Source organism: Epargyreus clarus, unplaced genomic scaffold (assembly GCF_041222505.1).
Source record: "Epargyreus clarus isolate Ecla_fem2 unplaced genomic scaffold, WU_Ecla_fem_2.2 ptg000032l, whole genome shotgun sequence".
Classification (NCBI taxonomy): domain Eukaryota; kingdom Metazoa; phylum Arthropoda; class Insecta; order Lepidoptera; family Hesperiidae; genus Epargyreus; species Epargyreus clarus.
Window position 1 is genome coordinate 5,558,876 of NW_027332237.1, and position 26,641 is coordinate 5,585,516.

At 38.7% G+C, this 26,641-nt stretch overlaps 2 protein-coding genes across 2 annotated transcripts in view; one reads left to right on the top strand and one right to left on the bottom strand.

Moving 5' to 3' along the window:
- Positions 1–4,940, bottom strand: part of LOC140754943 (uncharacterized) — a 128,586-nt gene extending 123,646 nt beyond the window's left edge. The window contains exon 1 of the mRNA XM_073090100.1: positions 4,332–4,940. The gene's annotated coding sequence lies outside the window, so the exon portion shown is untranslated. The remainder of the gene's footprint in view (positions 1–4,331) is intronic.
- Positions 4,941–9,550: 4,610 nt separating this feature from the next.
- The window catches only part of Apoltp (Apolipoprotein lipid transfer particle), a 68,737-nt gene continuing 51,646 nt past the window's right edge, over positions 9,551–26,641 (top strand). The window contains exons 1-17 of the mRNA XM_073090099.1: positions 9,551–9,792; positions 13,646–13,690; positions 14,886–15,004; positions 15,452–15,585; positions 16,097–16,238; positions 16,577–16,729; positions 17,120–17,333; positions 17,691–17,802; positions 18,529–18,693; positions 22,179–22,313; positions 22,694–22,815; positions 23,197–23,312; positions 23,661–23,815; positions 24,398–24,540; positions 24,970–25,146; positions 25,752–25,861; positions 26,216–26,542. Coding sequence (XP_072946200.1) covers positions 9,711–9,792; positions 13,646–13,690; positions 14,886–15,004; positions 15,452–15,585; positions 16,097–16,238; positions 16,577–16,729; positions 17,120–17,333; positions 17,691–17,802; positions 18,529–18,693; positions 22,179–22,313; positions 22,694–22,815; positions 23,197–23,312; positions 23,661–23,815; positions 24,398–24,540; positions 24,970–25,146; positions 25,752–25,861; positions 26,216–26,542 — 2,451 coding nt within the window. The 5' untranslated portion in view covers positions 9,551–9,710. The remainder of the gene's footprint in view (positions 9,793–13,645; positions 13,691–14,885; positions 15,005–15,451; positions 15,586–16,096; positions 16,239–16,576; positions 16,730–17,119; positions 17,334–17,690; positions 17,803–18,528; positions 18,694–22,178; positions 22,314–22,693; positions 22,816–23,196; positions 23,313–23,660; positions 23,816–24,397; positions 24,541–24,969; positions 25,147–25,751; positions 25,862–26,215; positions 26,543–26,641) is intronic.

A 26,641-nucleotide genomic window follows, 5' to 3' on the forward strand; every position in this document is an offset into this window, starting at 1 on the left:
GCTTTAGAAGATTCCCACATTTAAGCAATATTAATTTAACATCGACTAATGTCACTTTTATTAAGCAGTTATTTTATACTTTCCGCTTTAAAAAGGAATCAATTTAGATAATAAGAGAGAAAAATAACACATATTTCTACCTGTTGAAGGTCGTTGCACTTAATATAACCTCAGGTCGCATAAACATATCAGAAATGTTTGTTTGGTCGCGCCAAAATACACGATTGGGAGAATAAATGTCATATGATTTTGAAGAAGAAAAAATAAAATCTAAATTATTAATTTTGCCGTTATATTGATTTTATTTAAGTTCAATGACGCCCGTGGCTTAGTGGTAAACGTAACCGTTTGCGGAGCAAAAAGGTTTGAATTCCATTCTGGAAATTTAAATGACAAAGACGATTGTTTTGGATCCTAGCGCTTGTTGTCTTGTTTTTTTTGTGTTAGATATTTCTTCCACAAAACAGAATTCTTCAACAAAACTGAAGCATTGTTCTGCAAATATTTATTATTTGTAAAAATCTTTACATTCAACAATTACTTCTTCTAAAACTTTACTTGTTTTTTAAATACCAAAATGAACTGTCATTTTGAAACTTTGAAACTTAACCATCGCTGCTCTAAAATAGAGGCAGTAGATTATTGACGTCGATTAAATTAAAAAAAAATCATTGACACTTTTCGATGTTTAAATATTGCTGTGTTAATTGACGTATAACTCTCATCACGAGTAAAGTAATTTGCATAATATATCGGATACATCAAAGACTACGAATGTATAATTAATTAATTTATCTCTCTTTTCCCGTTAATCATCATTTTCACTCATAATAATGATTTAGAAGATATCTGGTTACAACTGGTTTTTGAAGTATAATTACGAATTACACATATTATGTGATGTGAAGAAGTTAGAAGCTTTGTGATGTTTTCGAATTTTGGAGACCTTTTTTAAAAACCTAAAAAGCGTACAGCAAAAATATTTATTTATGAAAATTTACTTACTTTTACTCGTATTTACTTACTCCGTAAAAATACCGTATTTTGAGTAATTTTTTTTTTTTTTTACACAAATATGTTAATTATGATTTTAAATATTTTGTTATTCAATATAATTATATTGTTTGTATATTGTACTAATATATACCAACATTGTTATATATAAAAATAAGTGTATAGCATGCTGACTATCCACAATAACTTTTGAATTATTTAATTGTGTTTCGTTATGTCAAAAAGCTGCAATTGATTATTATTAAATATTTTAAAAAGGCATCTTTAGTCTGTATAAAATAAAGAAATTGTAAGATTGTTCTACTTAACATTATTGTTATTGTATAACGTTTGTGTACCTTTATTATATTAAATAAAAGCCTCACAAAAGAATGCATTGGAGCACATGTGTGAGTAAATAAACGCCATGGTAGATCCCATGAATGTTAGGAATGTAAACTTTTTATGAGATACCCTAAATGTATTGGAAGTATTTGCACTATTTAAAGATACACGTAGGCATTCAAATTCTTAATATCACAAAAAATGTTACTACTGCCTAATAACAGCAGTATTAAGCGCTGTTTCTGGTTTGAAGGGTGTGCTAAGGGACACATAGTTATCTGAGGAGTTGCAACTTAGTCCTCAAGTAGCGACGCATCTGTTGCCATCCTCAGGTAGGAAATCAATCTTATCGAGGGTTAATTACATATTGTCTATGGGCGGCACTTAGCATCAGATGCATGCTCGATTACTACTTTACCTAATATTTAAAAAAAACTTATTTGAAATCTACATGATGACGACAATTGATTGCAACGAAAAGTTGCAAGTTTACTGTTTTTACCTGATGGGTAAGTACTGTCACAAATAAAGACTTATATGACCTGCTAAACTTTATATCATTGACATTCTTGTACTTAATAACGTAATTAGCACTTTGTTCCAAATGTGTCCATAACATAAGCCCTTCACTGTTAGGCCGGTCGTATTAGAAGATTACTTTTAATAAACATTAGCCGTTAAACCTTGTCAGATCATAAGACTTTAACCTTCCGTGCATTGCTTTTCATCAAGATGTTCTTCGGTTATTTAGAATGATGCATATACTAACTAGAGGTAAGTCATCGATGTGTATAATCCCTGAGAACTAAGTTAGAATGCCTCGCAAAAGATATAGATATTTTATATAATATAGAAGTAGCTAAGCATGCAGTCCACCTCATGGGTTATTGCCGCCCATGGACACTATAAACAATCCCAGATAAGATTAGATTCTTACCTGATCTCAGCCACAGATGGGTGACTACCCATGACGACTGCGATGGAAAACCAAAACACAGCGGCGCCTAACACTGCTGTTATTAGGCAGAAATAGGTGTGGCGGTGGTGCCACCGGAGTCGAACCACAGAGGGTTCTATCACCAAGCGGTAGTAGCCACCATCAGATGGACTGCATGGTCGTCTGCTATTCCTATATTTGGGAAAAATATTTCCGAAATGTAAACGAGATTTACATCAGCTAAACTGCACAGTTACTAAAAGGACTGACATTTCGCTGACTCTCTCCGCGGTTAAAACCCTCAAGTTACGTAAAGTGACTCATAAATCTCATAATATTAAAATTGGCCAAGTGCGATTTGAACTCGCACTGAAGGTTCCGTACGATGAAAAAGTAAATGCGTTGTGAAAATTTGAAATGTCTACCTATTAAGATTCAACGAAAAACGCCGAAAAGTAGCAGTTTCTTTTGACCCCCACTTATCTTCAAGATTTTTGTATTTGTTGTTATAGCAGACGCCGTTTTACATACTCTGAAAAATTTCAAGTATCTATCCATTACAGTTAAAAAAATAGAGCCCTGTGACAGCGACAGCCCGACAGCGGAGGCTTCGTAAGGTTCCGTTTTTACCCTTTAGGTACGATACCCTAAAAACCGCAAATAAAAATCACCAACCGACAGTGATTTACAATGTGTTAAGTTTATAATTAATTCGGCTCCATCGATACCTCCGGCGTACAAGGCAAATCCATTAAATATCAAAAGGTACTTAAAGCTAATTACGAATCTTGGCTAATGTTTTTTTGTCGTATAAATTATTACAGGTTGAAGATGTCAGCTTTGGTTCATTAACTTTTCCTTTTAAAAGCTACTTTTCCTTTTTAAAAGTGACTCTACCTTTTTTAAAACTGAAGTGCATCTTTGATTTTGTTGTGAATCGAGTTTCTTCTTCCGCATAATGTATTGCATTACCATTGCGTACATAATGAATGTTTTGATGTTTTTTAAATAAGTAATTCGCTGATTTAAGTAGTATTCTGAACTTCGTGATCTAGTTATTATCTGAAATTTGGCTTTTTTGGAACGAGGTTTCTTAACGTAGCTTGCTGTAAGAGTAGATAGAAAACATCACGGAAAAAGTGTTATGCCTTTCTCTCATTCTCATCTATTTTCCTTCTTCATTCTCTCTCTCTCTCTCTTTCTCTCTTAATATAATAATATATGAGTGTATGTGTTAGTGTGTGAGTATCGAGATTTTAGCAAACGACAATCGTGTGCGGCTGGTATAACCTAAATACTGGCTCTGTTTTAAATTATATGTAAGTTCTATTGTTTCATTATTGCAATTTTACAATAAACACTAAAAAGCATAGGTATATTTTTCCTTACAAATAAAAATAATTATAACGTGTTTTAATAGAGAGTTATAGTAAAGATAACTTAATGTCAAATTTGTTCATATTAGTTCGGTAATGAAAACACACGAGTATACAATTTTACATACGATAAAACCGTTAAAAATGTTTTATTCTGTCAAAGTATGAAGATAGTAGTAGGTAGAGTTAATGAGCCATATCACATAAGTTGGTTACGGTAGAACAACCCGTAAATTTGAAAAAAAAACACTAACGCCAATATCAAACTCTAGGGTAGTAGAGGGTAGAGCGGAATCTAGCACGCTATAAAAATATAGTGAAAGTATTAAAATAATAAAATACTTAACTTTAGTTCAAAGTAGTGATACAGATAGAACTTAATGAGGAATACAGATAAGAATAAGCCTTAAAAGGTACTTCAATTTTATTTGCCTTAACAATTTGTTTACATTAGTAAGCGTTATTATAGTATGAAGAGTACAAGTAGATTAAACTTAAATTTGACTTATAAACAATGGCATTATATCATTCATTATAAAACAATAGTCTTATTAAAATACAGACAACCATATGTCCTTACAAAAAATCCCGCCTACTCTTAGAAGTAGGCGTGACCATGTGATTATTTAGATTAATGTTGGCTCAACAAATGAGTTGAAGTGAACCTTCGTCGCACTCACCTTTCCAGTCTAATGATTTCCCATTGTCAGTAAACAGGCGCCCACCGGGCCGCTGCGAACACCGGTCACAACACTATGCATGACGTCACTTCCTACACTCCATTCATAAACTAAATCGACTATCGATACGTGTCACTGGCACTTGCCCGCTCAAAAATTCAAATTTCGAATAAATCACTTAAACGGAACCGACACACTAAATCAATTAAGCGGTTCATAAAGGACAAAATTCAAAATTGGAATAATTATTTTTCCTTTTTTCGTTTTAAAGGTTTTTAAGGCGCGTGTGTGTCAGCCGCCGCGCGCGCACGTTTGAACGCATGGAGCCTCCGATCGCCCCCGCGATTTTTGACGCGTGGGCGCAAACAGACCGGCGCGGCCGCCTCCCAAAGTGAATTTGCGTAATATATTTAGGTAATAAAACACCTCCGATAAACTCGTCTCGACAAACTGTCTTTATGCGAACGCGCTTAACCAACCGTTCCGTGTTCACAGACGACCGCCGACAGCAGGGGACCGCATGAAAATGGCGAGCTTTCTTTATAAGCTCATGTTAGAATTTTAAATGAGTATCGAATAATGCATTGGACATAAAAAGCTATCGTCGGCTAACAATATTATGTGAGCTGGTGCGTTGGGAAGCGACTTGTCGAGGAGGCCCTTGTATGGTGAAACGAGTTCGTCTGCAGTCCCACACGTTTCGACTTTTTGCCGCCCGCTGCAGGAAAGAGCTAGGGACATCTTCGGCCAGCGTAGGTTGACACTCTTCGCCCCTTAGGTAGGTTGGAAATGGGTATGTTAAGTGAGTAACAAAAGGACTAGTGGGTGTCTCGGAAAGCTGGTCACTTTGTGCCAAGGAAGGAGCATTGTACGTACAGGTCGTGTGCTTGCAAACCACGTCTCGGTTCAGGCTTCATACATTCGTAATGAAATCGTCGCCGCACTCCCAACTCCTAATTAGACGTCTCCTAGAGCCAAGCAACGCGCTTAAGGTACTTTTTAGCGTGAAAACGACTCGCTTTTGAGGACATTCGGTTAGGTTGAGAGGATAAATACCTTAGTTGAGGTGTTAAGGTATTTTACGGCATCATTCAATTGTCTTTTAGAAACACCTCAAGAATTTTTCTTAATAAAACCTTTTTGACATTTAAATAACTTTATGCTTATCTAGCAGAGTATCATTAGTAGCTATCTACCTACGCAATTGTAATGTATTGTTTGTTAGGTATTTTACCTAAAATATTATAATCATTTTTGTCATGTATGTAAGTTTGTAAGTTTGTAATGGTTGATATATTATGAAAAATATATATAAGAAGAATGAAGTTGTTACATCTCTATCACAGAAGACCAAAACTGCAAAAACTTAGTAGGTAAAACCTGACTATGAAAAAATCTTGCTCTGAAAAGTATTATACGAAACATTAAAATATTCTTATACGAAATTCTTATCCTTCTTATCTATCAATTATTTAGGTACCTATTGTTAAAATTTCATAGGATCTCACAATGTGCAAATGTAATCCACATAACTGTGAAATCGGTAAAAATCAGAGGTGCTTGGTATTTGAACCTCGGCCAAGCTTCAACTACTGAGCTATCACGGCCGGAATAGAATTTGCATAATCACAATATACTAAATAAATATTAATTAATATTATGAATATGTTATAAATTTTAATTGAAATAAAGAAGCATCGGTAAATTAATTTGATGACTCTTTGCAAAAATAACACAATGTTTAATTATGTTAATTAACTAATAAGCTTCCACGATTGTTAATTATAAATTATATGTATTCATTCGTAAATTCTCTAATAAATAATTTCATCAAATCATTATAATTTCACTATTTGTAGAATTGTAAGGCTTTAAAAGCTATTTCAACATTATAATTTGCTGAAAATATTTTTTTAATTTCTTTCAGTGCCTAACATACCTACTCGCAATGAAATGAAATGTAATGACTTAACTCGTAATGATATAAAAACCTTAAAAAATCTTAAAAGTGTAACGTAACTTAAAAAACACATGGATCCATTAGAAAGTAATAAATAAATAGTTAAAAACCAACAATGATGTACCTAGTCAAAACTTAAAGAAAGATAAAGCTTAGAAATAAATCTAATTTGGTGAATTGTAATTCGTATAGAGAAATAAAAATAGAGAAGATAGCGCTTTTTTGAAGCCAAATGTGCCTTTCGGGCCTCATCAGGTACGAAGTACGAGTGTACGTCTGTACATGCGTTGTCCGCATATGCCCTTATGATAAAGACCGGACCTCTAATGCTTAAAAAGTCCAAATTCATACTGCTAAGCTTCCGCCGCTACACCTGTTTCAATTTCATAGCAACAACGTAAAACTACAATTTAATTATTTTTGTTAATATCAAAATTGCATTCATTGCTATAAATGAGAAAGTAGTATATTGACTTGAAGACTTCGCTTTAATTAAGCTTAATAAATTATTTTGATCGTAATTATTTCATAAAAAAAAAACATTTCATAATCCTTCAAATATTTTTAGGCGTTGTTTTTAGGCGATTAATATATATTTTGAAGAGTAACTTCTTTCGAGCGTAATTATGCGGATATAAATGAATGTATACCTTATCCTTTAGCTGCAGCTCGAACAGCTTAACGGATATTGACATAAATATGTGTTGTTTAATTCGACTTAATTGTGGGAGTGATAACGTCACTACTAAGCCACACATGTACTTTCCTTCCGTAGATATTGTTTCCTAATTATTTTTAAACGGTCGGATTTTATCGATAGGTTTATTGTTTCGTTGAAAAACAGTCGACAAGATTTTCAAACATGGTTAGAATAATTATTTAACTAGAAAACATCTCGGGCGCCTCAAACTTTAAATCTTGCCAGGGGCACAATACTTATAAAACACTTCCAAGTAGGTATATACCTACTTTCGTGATACAGATGACTAACTATATATCATTATCTATTATTTCATTATATTTCATTTACTTATCTTTGTTCCTCCATATCGTCCTCGTTGACCTCTGCTTTGCCTAAAATTCAACTGATAGAAAATGGCTATGACCATTCTCTAGCACTCAAATGGGTAGTAGGCAAAGCAGAGCTTTAAGCAGAGCGTTAAGCTTTTTGTACCACCTTTAGGTATAAGAAGTTTAAGTAAATAAATATTTCAATGTTTTTTAACTATATTTTTATTCAATTTCGCAATATTAAAAACAAATAGGTGTATAATATTATGTTGGAGTTGACAAAGCTCGCCGTCTCGTCGGAAAGCCAATTAAGAATCTCATACAGTTCAATTAATCGAATACGCAAATTGAGGGAACCCTTGTGGCTTTGATACAGGACTAAATAAACATGTTGCATACAAGCATTTTATCACTTACTAGCTGACCCGGGAAACTTTGTACCGCCTAAAAATCTAATATATTTCATATAAAATATTATAGCCTATGTTACTTTTGAATAATGTAGCTTTCGAATGGTGAAAGAATTTTTAAAATAGGTCCAGTAGTTTTTGAGCATATTCATTACAATCAAACAAAGCTTTCCTCTTTATAATATTACTGTAGATTTATAATTAATTAATTTGTTTAACGATGACTTCATCAAACCATCACTATCCCAGTGCTGGGCACGGCTTTCCTATAAGAGTAAGATGTAGGTCATAGTCTACCGGACCAGCCAAGTGCAGTTTGGTAGATGGTTTAAGACCGTACTTTTTTAATTCGTATAGGTTCCTCGCGACGTTTTTTCTTTCACCTTTTAAACAAATGATGATTAATTTCTACTACGCACATACCTTTGAAAAATCAGACCTGCGTTCTTAGAATTCGAACCTTAGACCCTCCGATTGAGATGGCGAGATTCGACAACTGTCGATATGTGCTTAATAAATAAAATATTTTAAATTTTTAATTCGCTTTATCAGTGATCTTTAGTCGATGTAGACAAACATCGTGAAGAAACGCCTACATGGCTGAATGGATTCTTCATTTGTTTAATGACCACCAATCATAATTAGCTAGACTGGATAATGTTTTAATCCTTTTTATTCTAAAAGGAGAACAGTTCCCAGTTAATAATAATAAAATTATAATTTTATCGTTTACATTGTAGAGAACTAGAGAACCTTGATTCCAGTAGGCATAGAATCTTAATATAAATAACACTGATAACAGCGCTTTGTTTGCTGTCTCGAAGCTAATTTCGATGGGACGTCAAAAGATATTAGGTTGTCGTTCTATTAATTTGGATAAGTCTGCAATGTGATTGTAATTTTTATTTAACGACACATTTATTCAATAAATATCTTCAAAAGTGATGTTCAAAAAATAAATTAGCCCCCTCTAGAAAGTCTGCCGGACGTTGATTCTAATTTCAAACAAAAACTGTTTAAAAATAGTTTAATTTGAGTATAAAATGAGGTTTTTGGGGATAACTGCAAGGATAGATTTCTTCGATATTTTATAAATATCTATGGTCATTTATGCCGAATAAAGAGTTCTTAGACCATACAGTCATATTTGGAACATTAAAATATAAAAAAAATATATTTTCGTAGGCCAAGGACAAAATAATAACGATCTGTTACAAGCGCGCGCTTTACTCTCTCATAGACTTATGCTGGGTACACATTAGTGATGTATATACAAAGAATTAAATTTTTGAAGATATTAAATCTGTTCAAAAAGAGATTAAACAAAATAAATAAGAGCCATATTAAATAAAAAGTAATAAACAATAATTAATTTAATATAAATTTATTTAAATTCATTTATATATTCGTACAACTTCACTTCAAAGGTGTTTTTTATGTAATAGGTAAAATAAATATGCAGTACGCTGATTCTTACTGTAATGATATTAAAAGCTTGTAAAAAGTAGCATAATATCCACCCCATATTTAAAGTATATCGATTTTAATACGTTCTAAACAGAAGTAGGTATAAGTAATTCTACCGCCTTATCAAAGTAAGATATATAGAAAAACATCGGTTCTTATTGAGTTGTATAAATTTGTATAAAAATAACATCATAAAATATCGCAACGAAAAATTTTTGTGTGCTCAGCACAATAAAAACATCAATCAGATGCCACAACATATCATGTTGCACGCAGTCGGAACATATCAACGTAACCCAATCCCGCACGATTTCGCTGACTTCCCTTCGGAGTGCTGAACCCACGCCACTAAATAATGTGTATCTTACAACAAATTATTACCAATACGCTCCACTCCACTTACTAGTTCCGTTAAACCGATAATTAAGTGATAATATTGTTTACTTTGACCCCAGCGTTCGACCCCTTGATAACGGATGGGAATTTCGTCATTTGGTTCGGAGCGTGCGAATCGCGACGGTCAATCATGGAATGCGTACTGTGAGCGACAAAATGAATTGGTGTGTGATTTTTGTGTGTTTGTGCGTCTCTAGTGCCGTGAATGGATTAAGAAGTACGTATACTTATTTGTTTAACAAATTGCATAGTATGTTAATAGAAGTTTATTCATGAAATCAGTATTATTTTGAAATGCATGAGGTAAACCTAATAAAATGTACATTAAAAAAACTGAGTAATATAATATTCAAGGGATAACAGAAAAATAATTATTAATTTCATATTTTTTTGTTTGCCTTAGTGCATTTTCGTTATGGTAGCCCAATTCTGAGGTAGTTTTCACAATATCATAGAGCTTTACTAGTCCAGTAGATTTTTGTGGTATCTTTGAGATTATATTAAGAAAACTTTAATGTTACAAAATTTCATAATTGTTGCACAACGAAAGTACCTAGGTACTACTGCCATAAATATTACAATGATATGGCGGTTCTGTGATCTATTAATTTTAGATTGAAGGGTAGTTAGACAAATATTCTAATATGAAGTTATTCAAGCTTTCAGAGATAGCACATTTTTTTTTATGATTAACTTTAAATGTAACTTTCACCTTCTTTGGATTCGGCTACAAACGCTTATGGACGAGAGTAACCGTACCTACCAACATTTTTAAACCCATAACTTATTTACTTCTAATTACCACTCTAATGAGTGCACGAAACACATTCCTATTTTTACATTGACGAAAAACCTGCAATAAACATGTTTGTATTTCTAAATTGTCAAATTTAAACAGGCCTGGTTACTTTTTGAACTTTCAAAGCATAGTTATCAGAAATGTAGGTCCTGAGTATTTGATAAACAGCTGTTACTTCCGTTCTACCCTAAGCGCCTATACTACTTAGGTATAGAACTTTTCTGCTTGATACTTTCATACAATTCTATAAATCAATAAGGCTATTTAGCTTTAAAATACTTATACATATTATATCCTTCTTAATCGTAATGTTAATTATTCTTAATTATTTATCGCTTAATTAATAAGTAATTATCATAGAAAAACTAATTAACGTTTTATGAGCTCTACTTTTATTCATCTACTTAATTATTTCTTAGTTATGTTACGTAGTGAATTGCTTAAGTGACATTTTAAACCACAAACAACATAACAACACGAGGAAAACAAAATTTTAATACCTAGCAACTTCTAGCAAGTAAGTTGCCGTTATCAAGAAATGAAATCTAATGTTTCCTTTTAGCTACACAGAACCGCTGAGTTAAGCTCTACTTTGCTTTATACAAATAAGTACAGCTTCTAATCATCGTTCATTTATTAACCTTGAAACCTATTTATTCATTATCAACCCACTGCTGAGCAGGGGTCTCCTCTCCGAATGAGACGGATTAGGCCATAGTGCACCGCGCTGGCCAAGTGCGTATTGGTAGACTTCACATACCCTTGAGTTATTTCTATATAAATCTTCTTCCTTCACCGGTTTAAGCAAGTATAATTAATTTCAAAATCAGTGGTGGATGGCCTGGGATTTGAACCTCGGATCCCTCGTTCGAGAGGCCGAGTTTCTTTACTATATATTATTTTGGTCAGGTAAAATTGGAAACATCGTGAGGAATCTGAGAGTTCTTAAAAAAGTATTCAAAGATGTGTGAAGTGAAGTCGACCAAGACGCACATAGCTAATGCGATAAATTACTATTGACCTAAATTTATTTCACTCATATTGCACTTACTATTCTATTGCTTAGCAATAGAGTAGTTGCAATATATTGTTTAAGTTATTACATTACAACTTATAACGCCAGTCGCCATGTCATTTGAGTACCTACCGTTAAAAAGTATTTTAATTAGCAAGTAAAAAGTTTATCCATGAATTAAAGAAATTATAAGTCTCACTATCGCTATTCGTAACAATAGCATCAATAGTTCAATATTAACAGTAGGCTCACCGATCAGCCTATACCAAAATCGAATTTGTATATTTTATAACTGTAGGTAAATTCTTCATTAAGTAAATAAATGGTTTGTGATACTTACGATTCATATTTATTCACTCCATACTAGTTAACTATAACAGTAATATTGCTTATCGCTAGACTTTGATTCATATTACGCTGCCGCTGCGTATTATTCATTAAGTCGCAACATTTATCATAACAGTGATACTACTGAAGCTTCATTACCTATTATAAGAACTTATTAGGAAGCTATTATCTATCTGCTCTTACAGAAAGTGCCTGTGGTATGATCATTTTATCTAAAATTGGACATAGGCCAAAGGAATCTTCACGATTCATGTTCCAACTCTTTAAGTCTCGAAGACTATAATAATTAAGAAATTCGTTGTACAGACATTTATTAATATTAAAGTATTATTTAAGCAGGTATTATTTGAATTCAATTAAAAATGAATATATTACTTGAGTGATCATTATTCTATAGCCGCGATATCTTTAAATGTATGGACACAAATAATTATATTTACAGTTTGGAAAACAAGAGCGTGACGTTATATATAAAATTTGTTACTGGAACGCAGCCCATACATTTATCACGGAAAAGTTCGGAAACGACTTCTACCTGGCGTGCGGGTCACCAGTTAGTGATATATTGGTGCGAACGATTTTGACAAATGGTTACGGCTGCCCAGCTCTAAAAATTTCAATGCAGGACATGATTTTTCATGATATGTAGAATGAATAAAAATACTTTTATAGTTGTCTGTTGGTGTAACTTGAATGGTTCATGGTTCGACTTCAGCTGCACTACAGCCATAACTACTGTTATTTCTTAAAATATCAATATTTGAGCTGCTTTGTTTCAGTTACATTTACATTTACTCGTAGGTATAAGAAGTTAACTTATAGGAAAAGTGGCATCTCTGATTGACCTAAGTTTATTAGACTTTTTTTTTTATTTGCTTAAATATGTACCTACTATTTAGCTTAATACTCCGGTTACATCACCCGAAGACCTTTTAAATAACAATAAAGAAAAATGATTTGTTGCAAAATTTTAAAATCACGTATACTGTTCATATCAAGAGGCCTCCTTTCTTAAGCACTAGGCTATCACTGCTTTTACCATATCAGTATATAGAAAGAATAAAAAATAATAATGTTGTACTATAAACACCTATGCAGGAATGTCCCACATAATCCTCTTATGGTTGGCAATCTTACTAATGGTATATATTTTATCTGGCACCCAGTAGCGAGGAACGGACGCGTGTAAATATCGTGTAAGCAAAATGGAAATGATTGAGTATTGAAATCCGATGACGTGGAACAATATGCGTGAAACGTTGACCTGGCTTCCGTTAAAATTCTCTTTATTTATTTGCAAAATGTTCAAGACCTTTTGCATTTATTGTTATTTTATATGTCGTAGTTCTGTTCACTAAACTGACCTAAAATATACCATATAATTCAGTTTTTAACATATTAAGATGTTGTCCGAGACCCATATACAACCCACATACAAAGAACTTTTGTAAGTAGCGTTGTAAGAGTTATATACAGAGTTCAAGAAATATTTCAAGGAATTGAAAGTAACTATACAAGCTTAAGTAAACGGCAGCATAACAATATGACTGTCCTGTTTACACCGATTCTTTTTACTACACTTTTTAAATTATGATCTTAGCTGGCAATAATTACGCAATAACATACTTAAATCGATAATTAAACGTATTTATGAAGAAACTGAAGAAATTTTGGTAAAGCAGGAATTTCTGTGTAACTAAGCATTTTGGTCATATAAATAACAAAACTAAGTATTAAGAAAAATACCGTTTTAATACGATTGCTTTGATAGAGTAGAAACTTAAGTGAGATAATGATGATTCAATAGTCTATTAAGGAAAATAATAAAATGATAGGATAACAACCATGTCACAGGAATATATTTACGAATAACCAGTTGTGTTCAATTTTATCCTTTCATTTTTTCAGATGCGCTGAAAGATCCAAATATTTGTGGATCACCAACATGCAATCGTAAGTATAGTATTAACATTAATTAGGCCTTATTATGACAAAATATATTTATGAAATATCTAAGCATTATTAAAATAGAAAATTTAAAAAATTCTCTAAAATAATTGATGTGGCACTTTAACACCCATTATTTTACCTAATCGGTACTTAGCATAATATTTCGTACACCGCTATAATACATTGAAATAGTTATTATTTAGTGAATTTTCTGAAAGTTTCACTAATTATCTCAATAAAGTTCTAAATAAATAAATGTGATATACCTCATTATATGCTTAATAAAATTTATTTTTGGTTTATACTTTCTTTATTTTTACTTTGATGATGCCCTTGGCCTTGTGTATGCTTGTGTCCATTTAAGAAGGAACGAGGAATCTAAACGTCATGTCAAACTTTTGTCAATATTGCTAAAGAAAGACAACTTATTAGTTATTGTTATTACAGTTAAAACTTGGAAATTCGTCTCTATTTCTATGCAATACGTGCTATTATGATTGCATGTAATATTATTTGACGTTTTGACGTTGAAGTCTCTGAATGTGTGAATTGTCATTACTTTGTTTACAAAACAAACCTATACTGCTTGCGTTAATTCTTGTTTATAATTTATGAGTATATAAAAAGGGTCTTAAAGCTACTTAAAAATGTATAAATTATGCCACAAAAGAAGAGTATGGTCCAAAATGGTCAAAGACAAAAGGTAAATACAAAAAACTTAGGTTATCATAACTATTTCTTGTTATACTTTAGTTTACAATATAATTTCTTCATGCACCGCCGTTACCGCACCAGAGTTTACATTGTCGACTATGAAATTTTCAGGGTGGTAGAACCCCTTGTGGTTCGACTCCGGCGGCACCACCGCCACACCTATTTCTGCCTCATAATAGCAGTTTTAGACGGTGCTGTGTTCCGTTTTGAAGGGTGTGGTAAGGGAGACATACTTTTTCGAGACGTTCCAGCTTAGTCCTCAGGGGTATCGACGCATCTGTGGCCGACCTCAGGTAGGAATATCTAATCCTATCTAGGGTTGATTACATGTCCATGGGCGGCAGTAGCCACTTACCATGAGATGGTGTGCATGCTCATCTGCTACTCCTATATTATAAAAAAAAAAATTATAAGCTTATAAATAAAAAGGCTTATAAGCGAATAGGCCAACATCACACTTGTTTTAATAACCTTTTCTTTACAGCATCACAAAAGTTCAACTATCTAAAGTCAATGGTCTATCACTATGAGTACAAAGTGAATGTGGAGACATACTTCGCTGGATCCAGCAATAACCGGTCTACACTAGATCTCCGATCTGAAGTAAGTATCAAAATTAGCAATCATTTTCTTATGTAATTATTATGTGTCTACTAGAATTTGTCATGTAATGCTATGCTATGGGCATAGAAACAAGTATACAAACACTTCACAATTTCTGGTTTATATTTGAAGTAAAAAATAAAAAATTGAAAAATACTCCAGCAATAACTATTCATACATAAAATGTGCCGTCATCAAACCAATGTTTGTCTTAAGTCTTTGACACAGTACACGCACAACAATAATGAAATGTGACCTTACTTTATGATAAGTTGTCTGGAAGAAATCTCTTTCAAAATTTAAAACAAATTGATTATGTGATTTTAAAATTTTGTTGTTCACAATATTATGTGTTATTTATCTACAAACAAAGAGTTTATGTACCCATCTAACATATCTAGAATAACATGGTAATTAAAAAGAAATATATTTTATTTTGTTTTTCAGGTAACACTGCAATTCATAACTCCCTGTGAAGGACTGTTACAACTAAGTGACGTCACACTTATTGATCAAGATGAGTACTATCCTGTGGAGAGGGCAGAGAAATTCATCCATGCAGTCTCCCTACATACACTCAGGTTATGCATTTATTTAAGATTTTTTCTTTTAAAAGCTATTTCAGGTGGTATACTATGTATTATAATTAAATAATATAAATAATGTGAACAATTGGTTCAGTAAAAATGAAATTATAAATTTTAAAATATGTATAATGTGAATATTATTAAGTAATGAAAACTTTCTTTATTGATAATAATCGTCAGCAAATAGATGTACTCAAGAGGTATTTATAACGCTATTGCCGGCATTTGAATTTTACCAACCTGTTCTTATCAAATGTATTGTATGAATGTTTGTCCCTCTTATCCTAAAAATATCAAAGCCCTTAATCGGACACACATTAAAATTGATGAACTCAAACTAGAATTGACACACACAAAACACACCTACCTACCTACCACCTACACCTGTGTGTAGTACAGAACAGTACTTGGTGCGGAACAGAACAGGCCCCTGTGATATTTGTGTAATAAGAGCCCATTGGTTTGATGATGAATATGTTAAAAAAACACAATTTTTCAACTCCAGATTTGCTTTCCATGATGGGATCATCTCAGAGATCTGCCCAGATGAATCAGAAGAGGATTGGGTGCTCAACTTCAAGAGGGGTATTCTATCCCTCTTTCAGAACAGCATGAAGAGATTTGACATTAACTTCAATGGAGTTGAGGTAACGAACATTACAATTAAGAGTCAGTACTGCATTACCTATGTTTCATTTTATTTGGAAAAATATTTTTAGTTATTTTTAGTAAAGAAACAAACATTATTTCACACATTGTATAGTCTTCTCATAAGAAAATTAAAACAAAGCAAATTACATCAAATCATTTATTTGCAGAATAAATAACAATATACCTAATTATTTGTACCCATTCACATTATTCAGTATTATTATTTAATTATTTATTTATTACATTAATATTAAAAAAATAATTGCTTTATGATAAAGAGAAAACATTAGAAATGTGTTAATTTTTATACATTTTGTAAAATATTTGATTGCAGCAAGATATCCATGGTTCATGCAATGTGGACTACAAAGTAAGAGGACAAGAAAACACCAGTCTTATCCTAGTGAAGAAGAGGAATCTCGCGGAATGTACTGACCGGTACAAATATATGTCCATCTTGCAAACCGTGCGGTACGACTTTCAGAGTGTGAGTAGTCCAACATCTATATGAATAATATCTAAAATACACAAAATTATTGTGAATAAAGTATAAAATATACTGAACTTATAAAAGAAAAACTTGGAACATATTATTTATTGAAAATCAATATTTTGAAGAGTACATAAAACAAAAAGAGGTTGATCAGGGCAGATAATCGTACATTCTGTGCATCAGTAGTCCTAGTTCGAAACTTTTATATTGTAAATTTGTTATAAAAACATCGTTATCGTGATTCAGAAGTCCCAATGGCGCCATCTCTTGACCAGTTGCGAAAAGTTCCCACTACGTCAATTGAAAATTACAACTGTAGTTTTTATTATTTACTTACACTTTGTTATAAATATTGGTAACTTATCCACTCTTATTTCATTCCAGAAATTCCAAACCTGGCCGGTACTGAAATCCGAAAGCAAATGCCGCATAACAGTCGACCATCATATATACAAGGAGGTGAACTGCCGCGAGCGCCATCTATTCGAGCCGTTCTCGGGAAGAAACTCCGGCGCAATGACCACTGTCATACAGGACTTGGTGCTGATACGGGAACCGAATAAGACAGATTCACAGACTATGGAATCTGAACGACAAAGTCAGTGAAATAAGTTTACAACAACTATATCTTAAATAAGATTTAATTAATTTAAATACATATAGTGTAATCATTTATGGTTCCACTCGGGAAGCACTCATGTGTGTCAGTTTATAGAGTGTGGCAAGAAACACACAATGTTTTCAACTTAGTCCTCAGAGCTAGCAACGCATCTGTGGTCGATCTCACGTAGAACTTCAATTCTATCTGGGATTGATTATAGATGTTCAGGACAAAAGCGGTCGCTTACCATCAGGTGTACTGCATGATCTTCTACATCTGTTTTATAAAGAATAGACGATGTAAATGATAATATTATTTTATTTCATGACCTCTAGAAATATTTTTTTCTTGCAGCCTGGACTGCTGTCCAAAGACGCTCCAATATCCTTCACCATCACTCACCGTATGGAAGAGCTGAGACTGGCGAAGTAAAATCGGCCAGGGATGTACTAAAGTTACTTTGTCTGTAAGTATATTTTTATGAGATGTCAACTTCATTATTGATATTTTTTAACCTCTGTATTAATTAATTACTAAATTATATTTTAAAGTATAGCTACACTCCAAGTACAAAATAATTGCTTTAAAATTTTCGCTGACTGTAATTAGTAATAATTTGGAAACTAAATAAGTTACTAAATAGTTTCTGCATTTGAACAATGATAAATTATTCGGTGAATTTTTTTTCGTGTATTTAAGAGTGCATATAAGTCTGGCGTATGCGCTACTGCGTCCGTTTGGATCGCTTGATGCGTATAGATTTCATGTTCGATTTTGTGTTTTTGCACCACTTAACTGCGTATGTCGGCATTGTTCCGCGTAAATTACACCATGCTAGCTGACAGAATTGTCAGCCGTTTAAGCCATTTAATGGCTTCCTTCAATTAAAAGGCGATGAGATATCTATATTTATCTATGCCCGTAAATTTGAAAATACACAAGCTTACTTATCTATGGAGGGAACAGACGAGAGACACTAAGCATATACAACGAGCAACAGCCTGTGCCTGCGCCCGCCGCCAATGGCTGTCGGGAGCCGCTGACGGCGGCTGCTAGCCTTGCGCCCCTGGCGACAGTTATTGGTCGTTGACGACGAATAATAATTGCCGTCATCCGTGACCGACTGCCGGCGATCGGCGGGGCTGTCCCACCTATATAAGCTCCATAAATGTTTAATTCTCGATGTTCGCAGGGTGAAGCCGCACGCGGAGGGCGCCGACGGGTCGGTGGAGGCGAACATGGACAGCGGGTCGACGGTTGGACTCTGGGGGCGTCTGGTGCGGGCCGCGCGCGCGCTGCACCACCCCGCGCTCGCGCAGCTGCTGGCGCGCGCGCCGCAGCTGTGCGCCGCCGCCACGTACGTAGTGCACACACACGGTGCTGCAGGGAGCGGGGCGGGGCGCAGTGGGGCGGCTGGTGCGGGCCGCGCGCGCGCTGCACCACCCCGCGCTCGCGCAGCTGCTGGCGCGCGCGCCGCAGCTGTGCGCCGCCGCCACGTACGTAGTGCACACACACGGTGCTGCAGGGAGCGGGGCGGGGCGCAGTGGGGCGGCTGGTGCGGGCCGCGCGCGCGCTGCACCACCCCGCGCTCGCGCAGCTGCTGGCGCGCGCGCCGCAGCTGTGCGCCGCCGCCACGTACGTAGTGCACACACACGGTGCTGCAGGGAGCGGGGCGGGGCGCAGTGGGGCGGCTGGTGCGGGCCGCGCGCGCGCTGCACCACCCCGCGCTCGCGCAGCTGCTGGCGCGCGCGCCGCAGCTGTGCGCCGCCGCCACGTACGTAGTGCACACACACGGTGCTGCAGGGAGCGGGGCGGGGCGCAGTGGGGCGGCTGGTGCGGGCCGCGCGCGCGCTGCACCACCCCGCGCTCGCGCAGCTGCTGGCGCGCGCGCCGCAGCTGTGCGCCGCCGCCACGTACGTAGTGCACACACACGGTGCTGCAGGGAGCGGGGCGGGGCGCAGTGGGGCGGCTGGTGCGGGCCGCGCGCGCGCTGCACCACCCCGCGCTCGCGCAGCTGCTGGCGCGCGCGCCGCAGCTGTGCGCCGCCGCCACGTACGTAGTGCACACACACGGTGCTGCAGGGAGCGGGGCGGGGCGCAGTGGGGCGGCTGGTGCGGGCCGCGCGCGCGCTGCACCACCCCGCGCTCGCGCAGCTGCTGGCGCGCGCGCCGCAGCTGTGCGCCGCCGCCACGTACGTAGTGCACACACACGGTGCTGCAGGGAGCGGGGCGGGGCGCAGTGGGGCGGCTGGTGCGGGCCGCGCGCGCGCTGCACCACCCCGCGCTCGCGCAGCTGCTGGCGCGCGCGCCGCAGCTGTGCGCCGCCGCCACGTACGTAGTGCACACACACGGTGCTGCAGGGAGCGGGGCGGGGCGCAGTGGGGCGGCTGGTGCGGGCCGCGCGCGCGCTGCACCACCCCGCGCTCGCGCAGCTGCTGGCGCGCGCGCCGCAGCTGTGCGCCGCCGCCACGTACGTAGTGCACACACACGGTGCTGCAGGGAGCGGGGCGGGGCGCAGTGGGGCGGCTGGTGCGGGCCGCGCGCGCGCTGCACCACCCCGCGCTCGCGCAGCTGCTGGCGCGCGCGCCGCAGCTGTGCGCCGCCGCCACGTACGTAGTGCACACACACGGTGCTGCAGGGAGCGGGGCGGGGCGCAGTGGGGCGGCTGGTGCGGGCCGCGCGCGCGCTGCACCACCCCGCGCTCGCGCAGCTGCTGGCGCGCGCGCCGCAGCTGTGCGCCGCCGCCACGTACGTAGTGCACACACACGGTGCTGCAGGGAGCGGGGCGGGGCGCAGTGGGGCGGCTGGTGCGGGCCGCGCGCGCGCTGCACCACCCCGCGCTCGCGCAGCTGCTGGCGCGCGCGCCGCAGCTGTGCGCCGCCGCCACGTACGTAGTGCACACACACGGTGCTGCAGGGAGCGGGGCGGGGCGCAGTGGGGCGGCTGGTGCGGGCCGCGCGCGCGCTGCACCACCCCGCGCTCGCGCAGCTGCTGGCGCGCGCGCCGCAGCTGTGCGCCGCCGCCACGTACGTAGTGCACACACACGGTGCTGCAGGGAGCGGGGCGGGGCGCAGTGGGGCGGCTGGTGCGGGCCGCGCGCGCGCTGCACCACCCCGCGCTCGCGCAGCTGCTGGCGCGCGCGCCGCAGCTGTGCGCCGCCGCCACGTACGTAGTGCACACACACGGTGCTGCAGGGAGCGGGGCGGGGCGCAGTGGGGCGGCTGGTGCGGGCCGCGCGCGCGCTGCACCACCCCGCGCTCGCGCAGCTGCTGGCGCGCGCGCCGCAGCTGTGCGCCGCCGCCACGTACGTAGTGCACACACACGGTGCTGCAGGGAGCGGGGCGGGGCGCAGTGGGGCGGCTGGTGCGGGCCGCGCGCGCGCTGCACCACCCCGCGCTCGCGCAGCTGCTGGCGCGCGCGCCGCAGCTGTGCGCCGCCGCCACGTACGTAGTGCACACACACGGTGCTGCAGGGAGCGGGGCGGGGCGCAGTGGGGCGGCTGGTGCGGGCCGCGCGCGCGCTGCACCACCCCGCGCTCGCGCAGCTGCTGGCGCGCGCGCCGCAGCTGTGCGCCGCCGCCACGTACGTAGTGCACACACACGGTGCTGCAGGGAGCGGGGCGGGGCGCAGTGGGGCGGCTGGTGCGGGCCGCGCGCGCGCTGCACCACCCCGCGCTCGCGCAGCTGCTGGCGCGCGCGCCGCAGCTGTGCGCCGCCGCCACGTACGTAGTGCACACACACGGTGCTGCAGGGAGCGGGGCGGGGCGCAGTGGGGCGGCTGGTGCGGGCCGCGCGCGCGCTGCACCACCCCGCGCTCGCGCAGCTGCTGGCGCGCGCGCCGCAGCTGTGCGCCGCCGCCACGTACGTAGTGCACACACACGGTGCTGCAGGGAGCGGGGCGGGGCGCAGTGGGGCGGCTGGTGCGGGCCGCGCGCGCGCTGCACCACCCCGCGCTCGCGCAGCTGCTGGCGCGCGCGCCGCAGCTGTGCGCCGCCGCCACGTACGTAGTGCACACACACGGTGCTGCAGGGAGCGGGGCGGGGCGCAGTGGGGCGGCTGGTGCGGGCCGCGCGCGCGCTGCACCACCCCGCGCTCGCGCAGCTGCTGGCGCGCGCGCCGCAGCTGTGCGCCGCCGCCACGTACGTAGTGCACACATATAGTCCGCTCTGAAGTTCTGTAACGTAGGGACACACTGACGCAGCTATGTACCCATGGGCGAGAGCGGGCAGCGGAGGGTGCGGGGGGGGGACCAGCACTGTTTTCGTCCCGCTTATATCTACAATTTGCTATTGCGACGCGACTCGTTTCTATATTCGGAGCGGACTAGGAGCTTGGCGTGGACTATACTACATGTCAGCGGGGCGCCGAAGGGCTGTGGGGATGGCTGGTGCATAAGGCGTGCGTGTATTGATTGAACAATTTGCTCATGTATACGTTTATTTGTTTATTAAACTATTCGTTTTATCGTTGTGGCGACTTCCCGCAACACATCAAGAGATGGCGCTACACGTTTCTGAATCACGCTATCCAAGTTTCCTCAACATCTTGTACATATGCAAGCTCCGAACTGAGAACTACGGAACAAGAACGCTCCCCGGCTCACCTAGACCAGCGAGATATCTACCCTTGCTAAAGTTTTATAAACAGATATTACGATTAATTAAGCTCAGTCAGTTAATTGAGTAAACGATTTGTGATTCTACTACAACAGCACTATGCCATAAAGTCAAAAAATATTTGACAAAAAAATATTTTTCGTTACAAAATTTTAGTCTACATATTTCACCTTTTCAGCAACTATAAATAAGTATTTATTTAAGTTAGTATTTTTCATAATTTTACAGCAAACACATAATGGACGCGTTACCGTACATAGCCAGTGCGGGGTCCGTCGAATTGATCAAGGACATGATAGTGAAGGAAGAAGTGGATAAGGAGATTAGGCACGAGTGGCTCATGTCCATGGCGATGATACCAAGGTAATGTGTACTGCAATCGAATATGGAGGGTAGATTTATATCGCTAGTGGCGCCTCCAACCGTATCACTGTTTTGTGTTAACAAGTTTTCATAAGCATTTTCTCCACATATGTTATGCTATTTTAGAAGCTCATTTTGTGTTCTACTTTATGTAATGTCGATGTATATTCACATATAGTTTTTTTTTATACATATATTTCTTTTTCATATTGCGATTCACTATATTTCATTATTATTCTACTAAATAATAAGTCATAATAAAATATATACTTTTGATATTAGATATTCTAATCGTATCGTGGTAACACACCAATTATACATTGGTAAAAAAGACATAAAAGCATGTAATTTTTCGATTTAACGTAAATTATGTGTTACAGGCCCAAAAAAGAAATGATTGGAAGTATGCTAGAGTTGTTACAACACCAGAAAAATGATAAAGTCATCAGTTTCACTGTTTCTTCGATGGTGCATTCATACTGTAAACACAGCGGTAAAACTTGTAAGTATTATTTTATCCCAAATATTCTCGCTTATAAAAATAATTCCCAACCCAGCAGTGGGATAAAATAGTTCATACTTTTATTGTAATTTTCAAGTTCAACAAAAAATTATGAAACCTTAGTATAATACCTCAATTACTATAAAATGTATCAGAAGTTTTTATACCTGTTTGGTGACTCCCCCTTACTCATCAAGAGATGGCGCTACTAGTATTCTGAATCACGCTATCGAAGTTTTCTCTACCTTATATACAAGCTCCGAACTGACACTGTCGGAGCACGGCCGCTCCCCGGGAATGATCACCAACCCCACAGGGAGATCCCCTTTGCTAAACCTGAAGTAATAAAATTGATATTTCTTTCGATGAATTATATTTTAGTGCGAGAATGCTGCGAGGATACAGTACCACAACAGATAGTGGAAGAGTTCCAAAACATTATTATCGATATAACTAATAAAGGTCTACATAATGCAGAACGGACTGAGAGAGATAACGTAAGTATTCCTATTGCAAAAAAAATATTATACGTGAAACTACTGATTTGTGCTTTCCAAAAATTTCCTAAATTTTCCTTATAAGTGACACAAAAGTGATGGTGGAATAATACAGGGTGCTTTTTTTTAAACAAAGTCATTCGATTTCCGACATGGTATATTTTTAAACTAATGATATATTTTTGTTTTTTTATCAAAATCTGCCTCGTATCTCATTTCAGCATTTTTTTGTTTATCAATATAGTTTCAATATAGTGATCTTAAAAATCATCGTATATAGAGACCGCTATTTTGCTATACCTTTTTAGGTATATAAGTTAATAAGTTAATTTATTAAATTAATTACAGGTTGTAATAGCAATCAAAGCGCTCGGTAACATCGGTGGCTTCAAGCAAGACTTTTCAGACGTTCTAATGAACATCATAGGAGATGCGTTGGTACCAATACCAGTTCGATTGACCGCTGTAGATGCGTTCAGACGGACACCATGCACTGAGACTAGGTAATGTGAATATCTTTTAGGATTTTTATCATTATGATATGATATATGACTGTTACGTTTATTAATAAATCTCCAACACTGACTGAGTGAAAGATATTTTGAAACTAGTGAGTGAAAAGGCTACCAAATGTTACACAAGAGTTTCTTACAAAGATAGATAAAGATTCATTAAATAATTGAAACCCAAGGCTGAATATAGTGAACGCGTGTTTTAAATATTACTAACAATGTCTCGTTAACGATTTTATTTTATTTTAATCTTTATTATTTTCATATATGATATTTTAAAGGCACAAAGGTGTCTACGTATGAGGAGATATTTCTGAAGGTGTTCATGTGGAGCATATGACGAATGTTTTTGTATTTGTACATGGCACTCAAAACAAGAAGTTAACTTTGGAGTAGAATATTGTAATATAGTTTTAAATTAGATGTAGCTCCTATATAAAATAAATAAATTTCATGTTATATGTATTTTGAATAATTATTTTAATGCCAGTTATTTTGAAATAATACATGGACACTACAATTTTACTAATCATGCAATTGTCCCTTTTTTAATACATAAAACGAACTTCACAGGGAATATTTCCTGGAGACATACCGTGCAGATCGCGTAGATGTGGAGCTCCGTATAGCTTCGTACCTGCAAGTGATGCGCTGCCCCGACCTCAGCACCATCCGACAGATCTTCCACTCGCTCCGACACGAGTCCGTTAACCAAGGTGGGTATAGACCATTAAGATATTTTAATGAAGTCGTCATAATATTCCGTTATTTATTGATCTTTATTTATTAAATTTTCTGAACCAAAGTTAACCCTCTTGGTATGTATTTTGTCAAGTCTTAATTGCATTTATTTTACTGAGTTTAAACACAGGCAGTGTTAGCGATTTAGACTTGAAATTTTAAAAACTATTCTAAAAAATATATATTTTATTTTCATAAATTATGATTCTATGTTTATATACTCACAGATTAAGTAATAGCATAGCGGCGAAATCGTTATTTCGCCGCCGTCTATAATTATTTCGACCACTTCAGGTACCACTAACTTTGTCCCTAATATTTTATGCCCAAATTCAATCCATGACATAATTACCAATTTTGTAAATGAAATATGTTAAATGGTTTAACCTTTACCTTTCCTATAGTGGCAACATTCGTATGGAGTCACCTGAACAACGTGGCCCAGTCGTCTCTGCCCTCTCGAGTGGAGATACAAGGCCTACTCTCCGGCAACACGGTACCACAGCTAGAAGACAGTCCCGACTTCAGAATGTTCTCACGTAACTACGAGCAGAGTGTGTTCTTCGATCAGTATAATGCTGGTAAGTTACTTATTTTCATTTTTTTTTAATTCTGTAAGAAATTCATTTAGTTTCTTGAAATTCTTAACGAATTCGAACGAATTATTTCGTTCGTTTCTTCATTCATTCAAATGCAATCGTTTTTTGCTTAAAATGTGAAATAAATTAGGTGTTATGTAATTAACGAATAAGAAACTTATGTGAAGTGAGTATTGCCGCAGATAGTTATATGTAACCTATTCGCAGAATCTACCTATTTTACAGTTATAGTCCGCGCCAAACTGCTAGTTCGCTCAGAAGTTGTTGCGAGCTGGTGTAGTCATACAAGGTATGGCGACGCGATAAATTTCTATATTCAGAGCGGACTAGCAGTTTTACGCTGGCTGTACCAAAAGTAATATCTATTAGAAATTGATTAGTTCAAACAGGAATACTTACACTTTTTTGGAATGAAATATGTTTATTCCGTTGATCTAAAATGATATTTAAATTGACAGTTATATTTTTTATCTACTAACAGACAGGAACTTTTGTAAAACTTTGATGTTACCAAAGACTAACTTACCAAGGAGGGTTATATCTCGAAAAGTGCCAAAACATTCTTATTTGTACTGTTTAATTTTCAGGTGGCAACTACGAAGCGAACGTGGTTTTCTCACCGGACTCCTATATACCAAGATCAGTGTCGCTCAACTTGACCATCGACATGTTTGGCGAGTCTATAAACTTGTTGGAAGTAAGTCTGTATTAATTTAACAACAATAATATTATTCCAAATAATATTCTTAATTTAATGAATGTTTCAAGGATATTATACAAACGCAGCAGTTCATCACCATAATCTTAGAGTTACGACATCATGTCATGATTTATCGAAGTTTGTCATAGATTTTCACGACAAGACAACGTTAATATATACGACGTCTTAATGTGCTCGATACGACGCTATATCATTATGTGTTTTAACCTTAAGTCACAGAAGTTTTGCTACCTTCTGTTGCAAATAGTATTTATTTTATTGGTATTTACCTATTCTCAAGTTTTCAACCCATTATTATCCAATCATTAATCTCCAATTATTATTTTCTAGATCAAAGCCCGCGGAGAAGGCTTTGAACGATACTTCGAGCGTATCTTCGGCAACAACGGACCGCTGAACAAGAATAAAATCAACGAGAAACTCAGCAAACTGCGCGTTTTCCGATCAACCGACGAAGCTGATGACGTTCGAGAGAAGATCGACGATCTCGGATACAAGAATAATGCGCTGAAACACCGGTTTCCGATGGCGGAGTTAGGGATCAAGGTGTTTGGTAACGAGATATCGTTTTGGAGCGCTGAAGGCAATGACGAGATTGTCGCGTCGTTAGAACGTCTCAACCCGAAGTTGCGGATTTTGGAGATACTGTCTGGAAAGGTAGATATGTCATGAATTGGATATTAATTACTGTCAATGTATTTGTATGTGCTTTACTTTTGCATAGCTATTAAGCTTAGTTTTCTAAATTACTTTTCT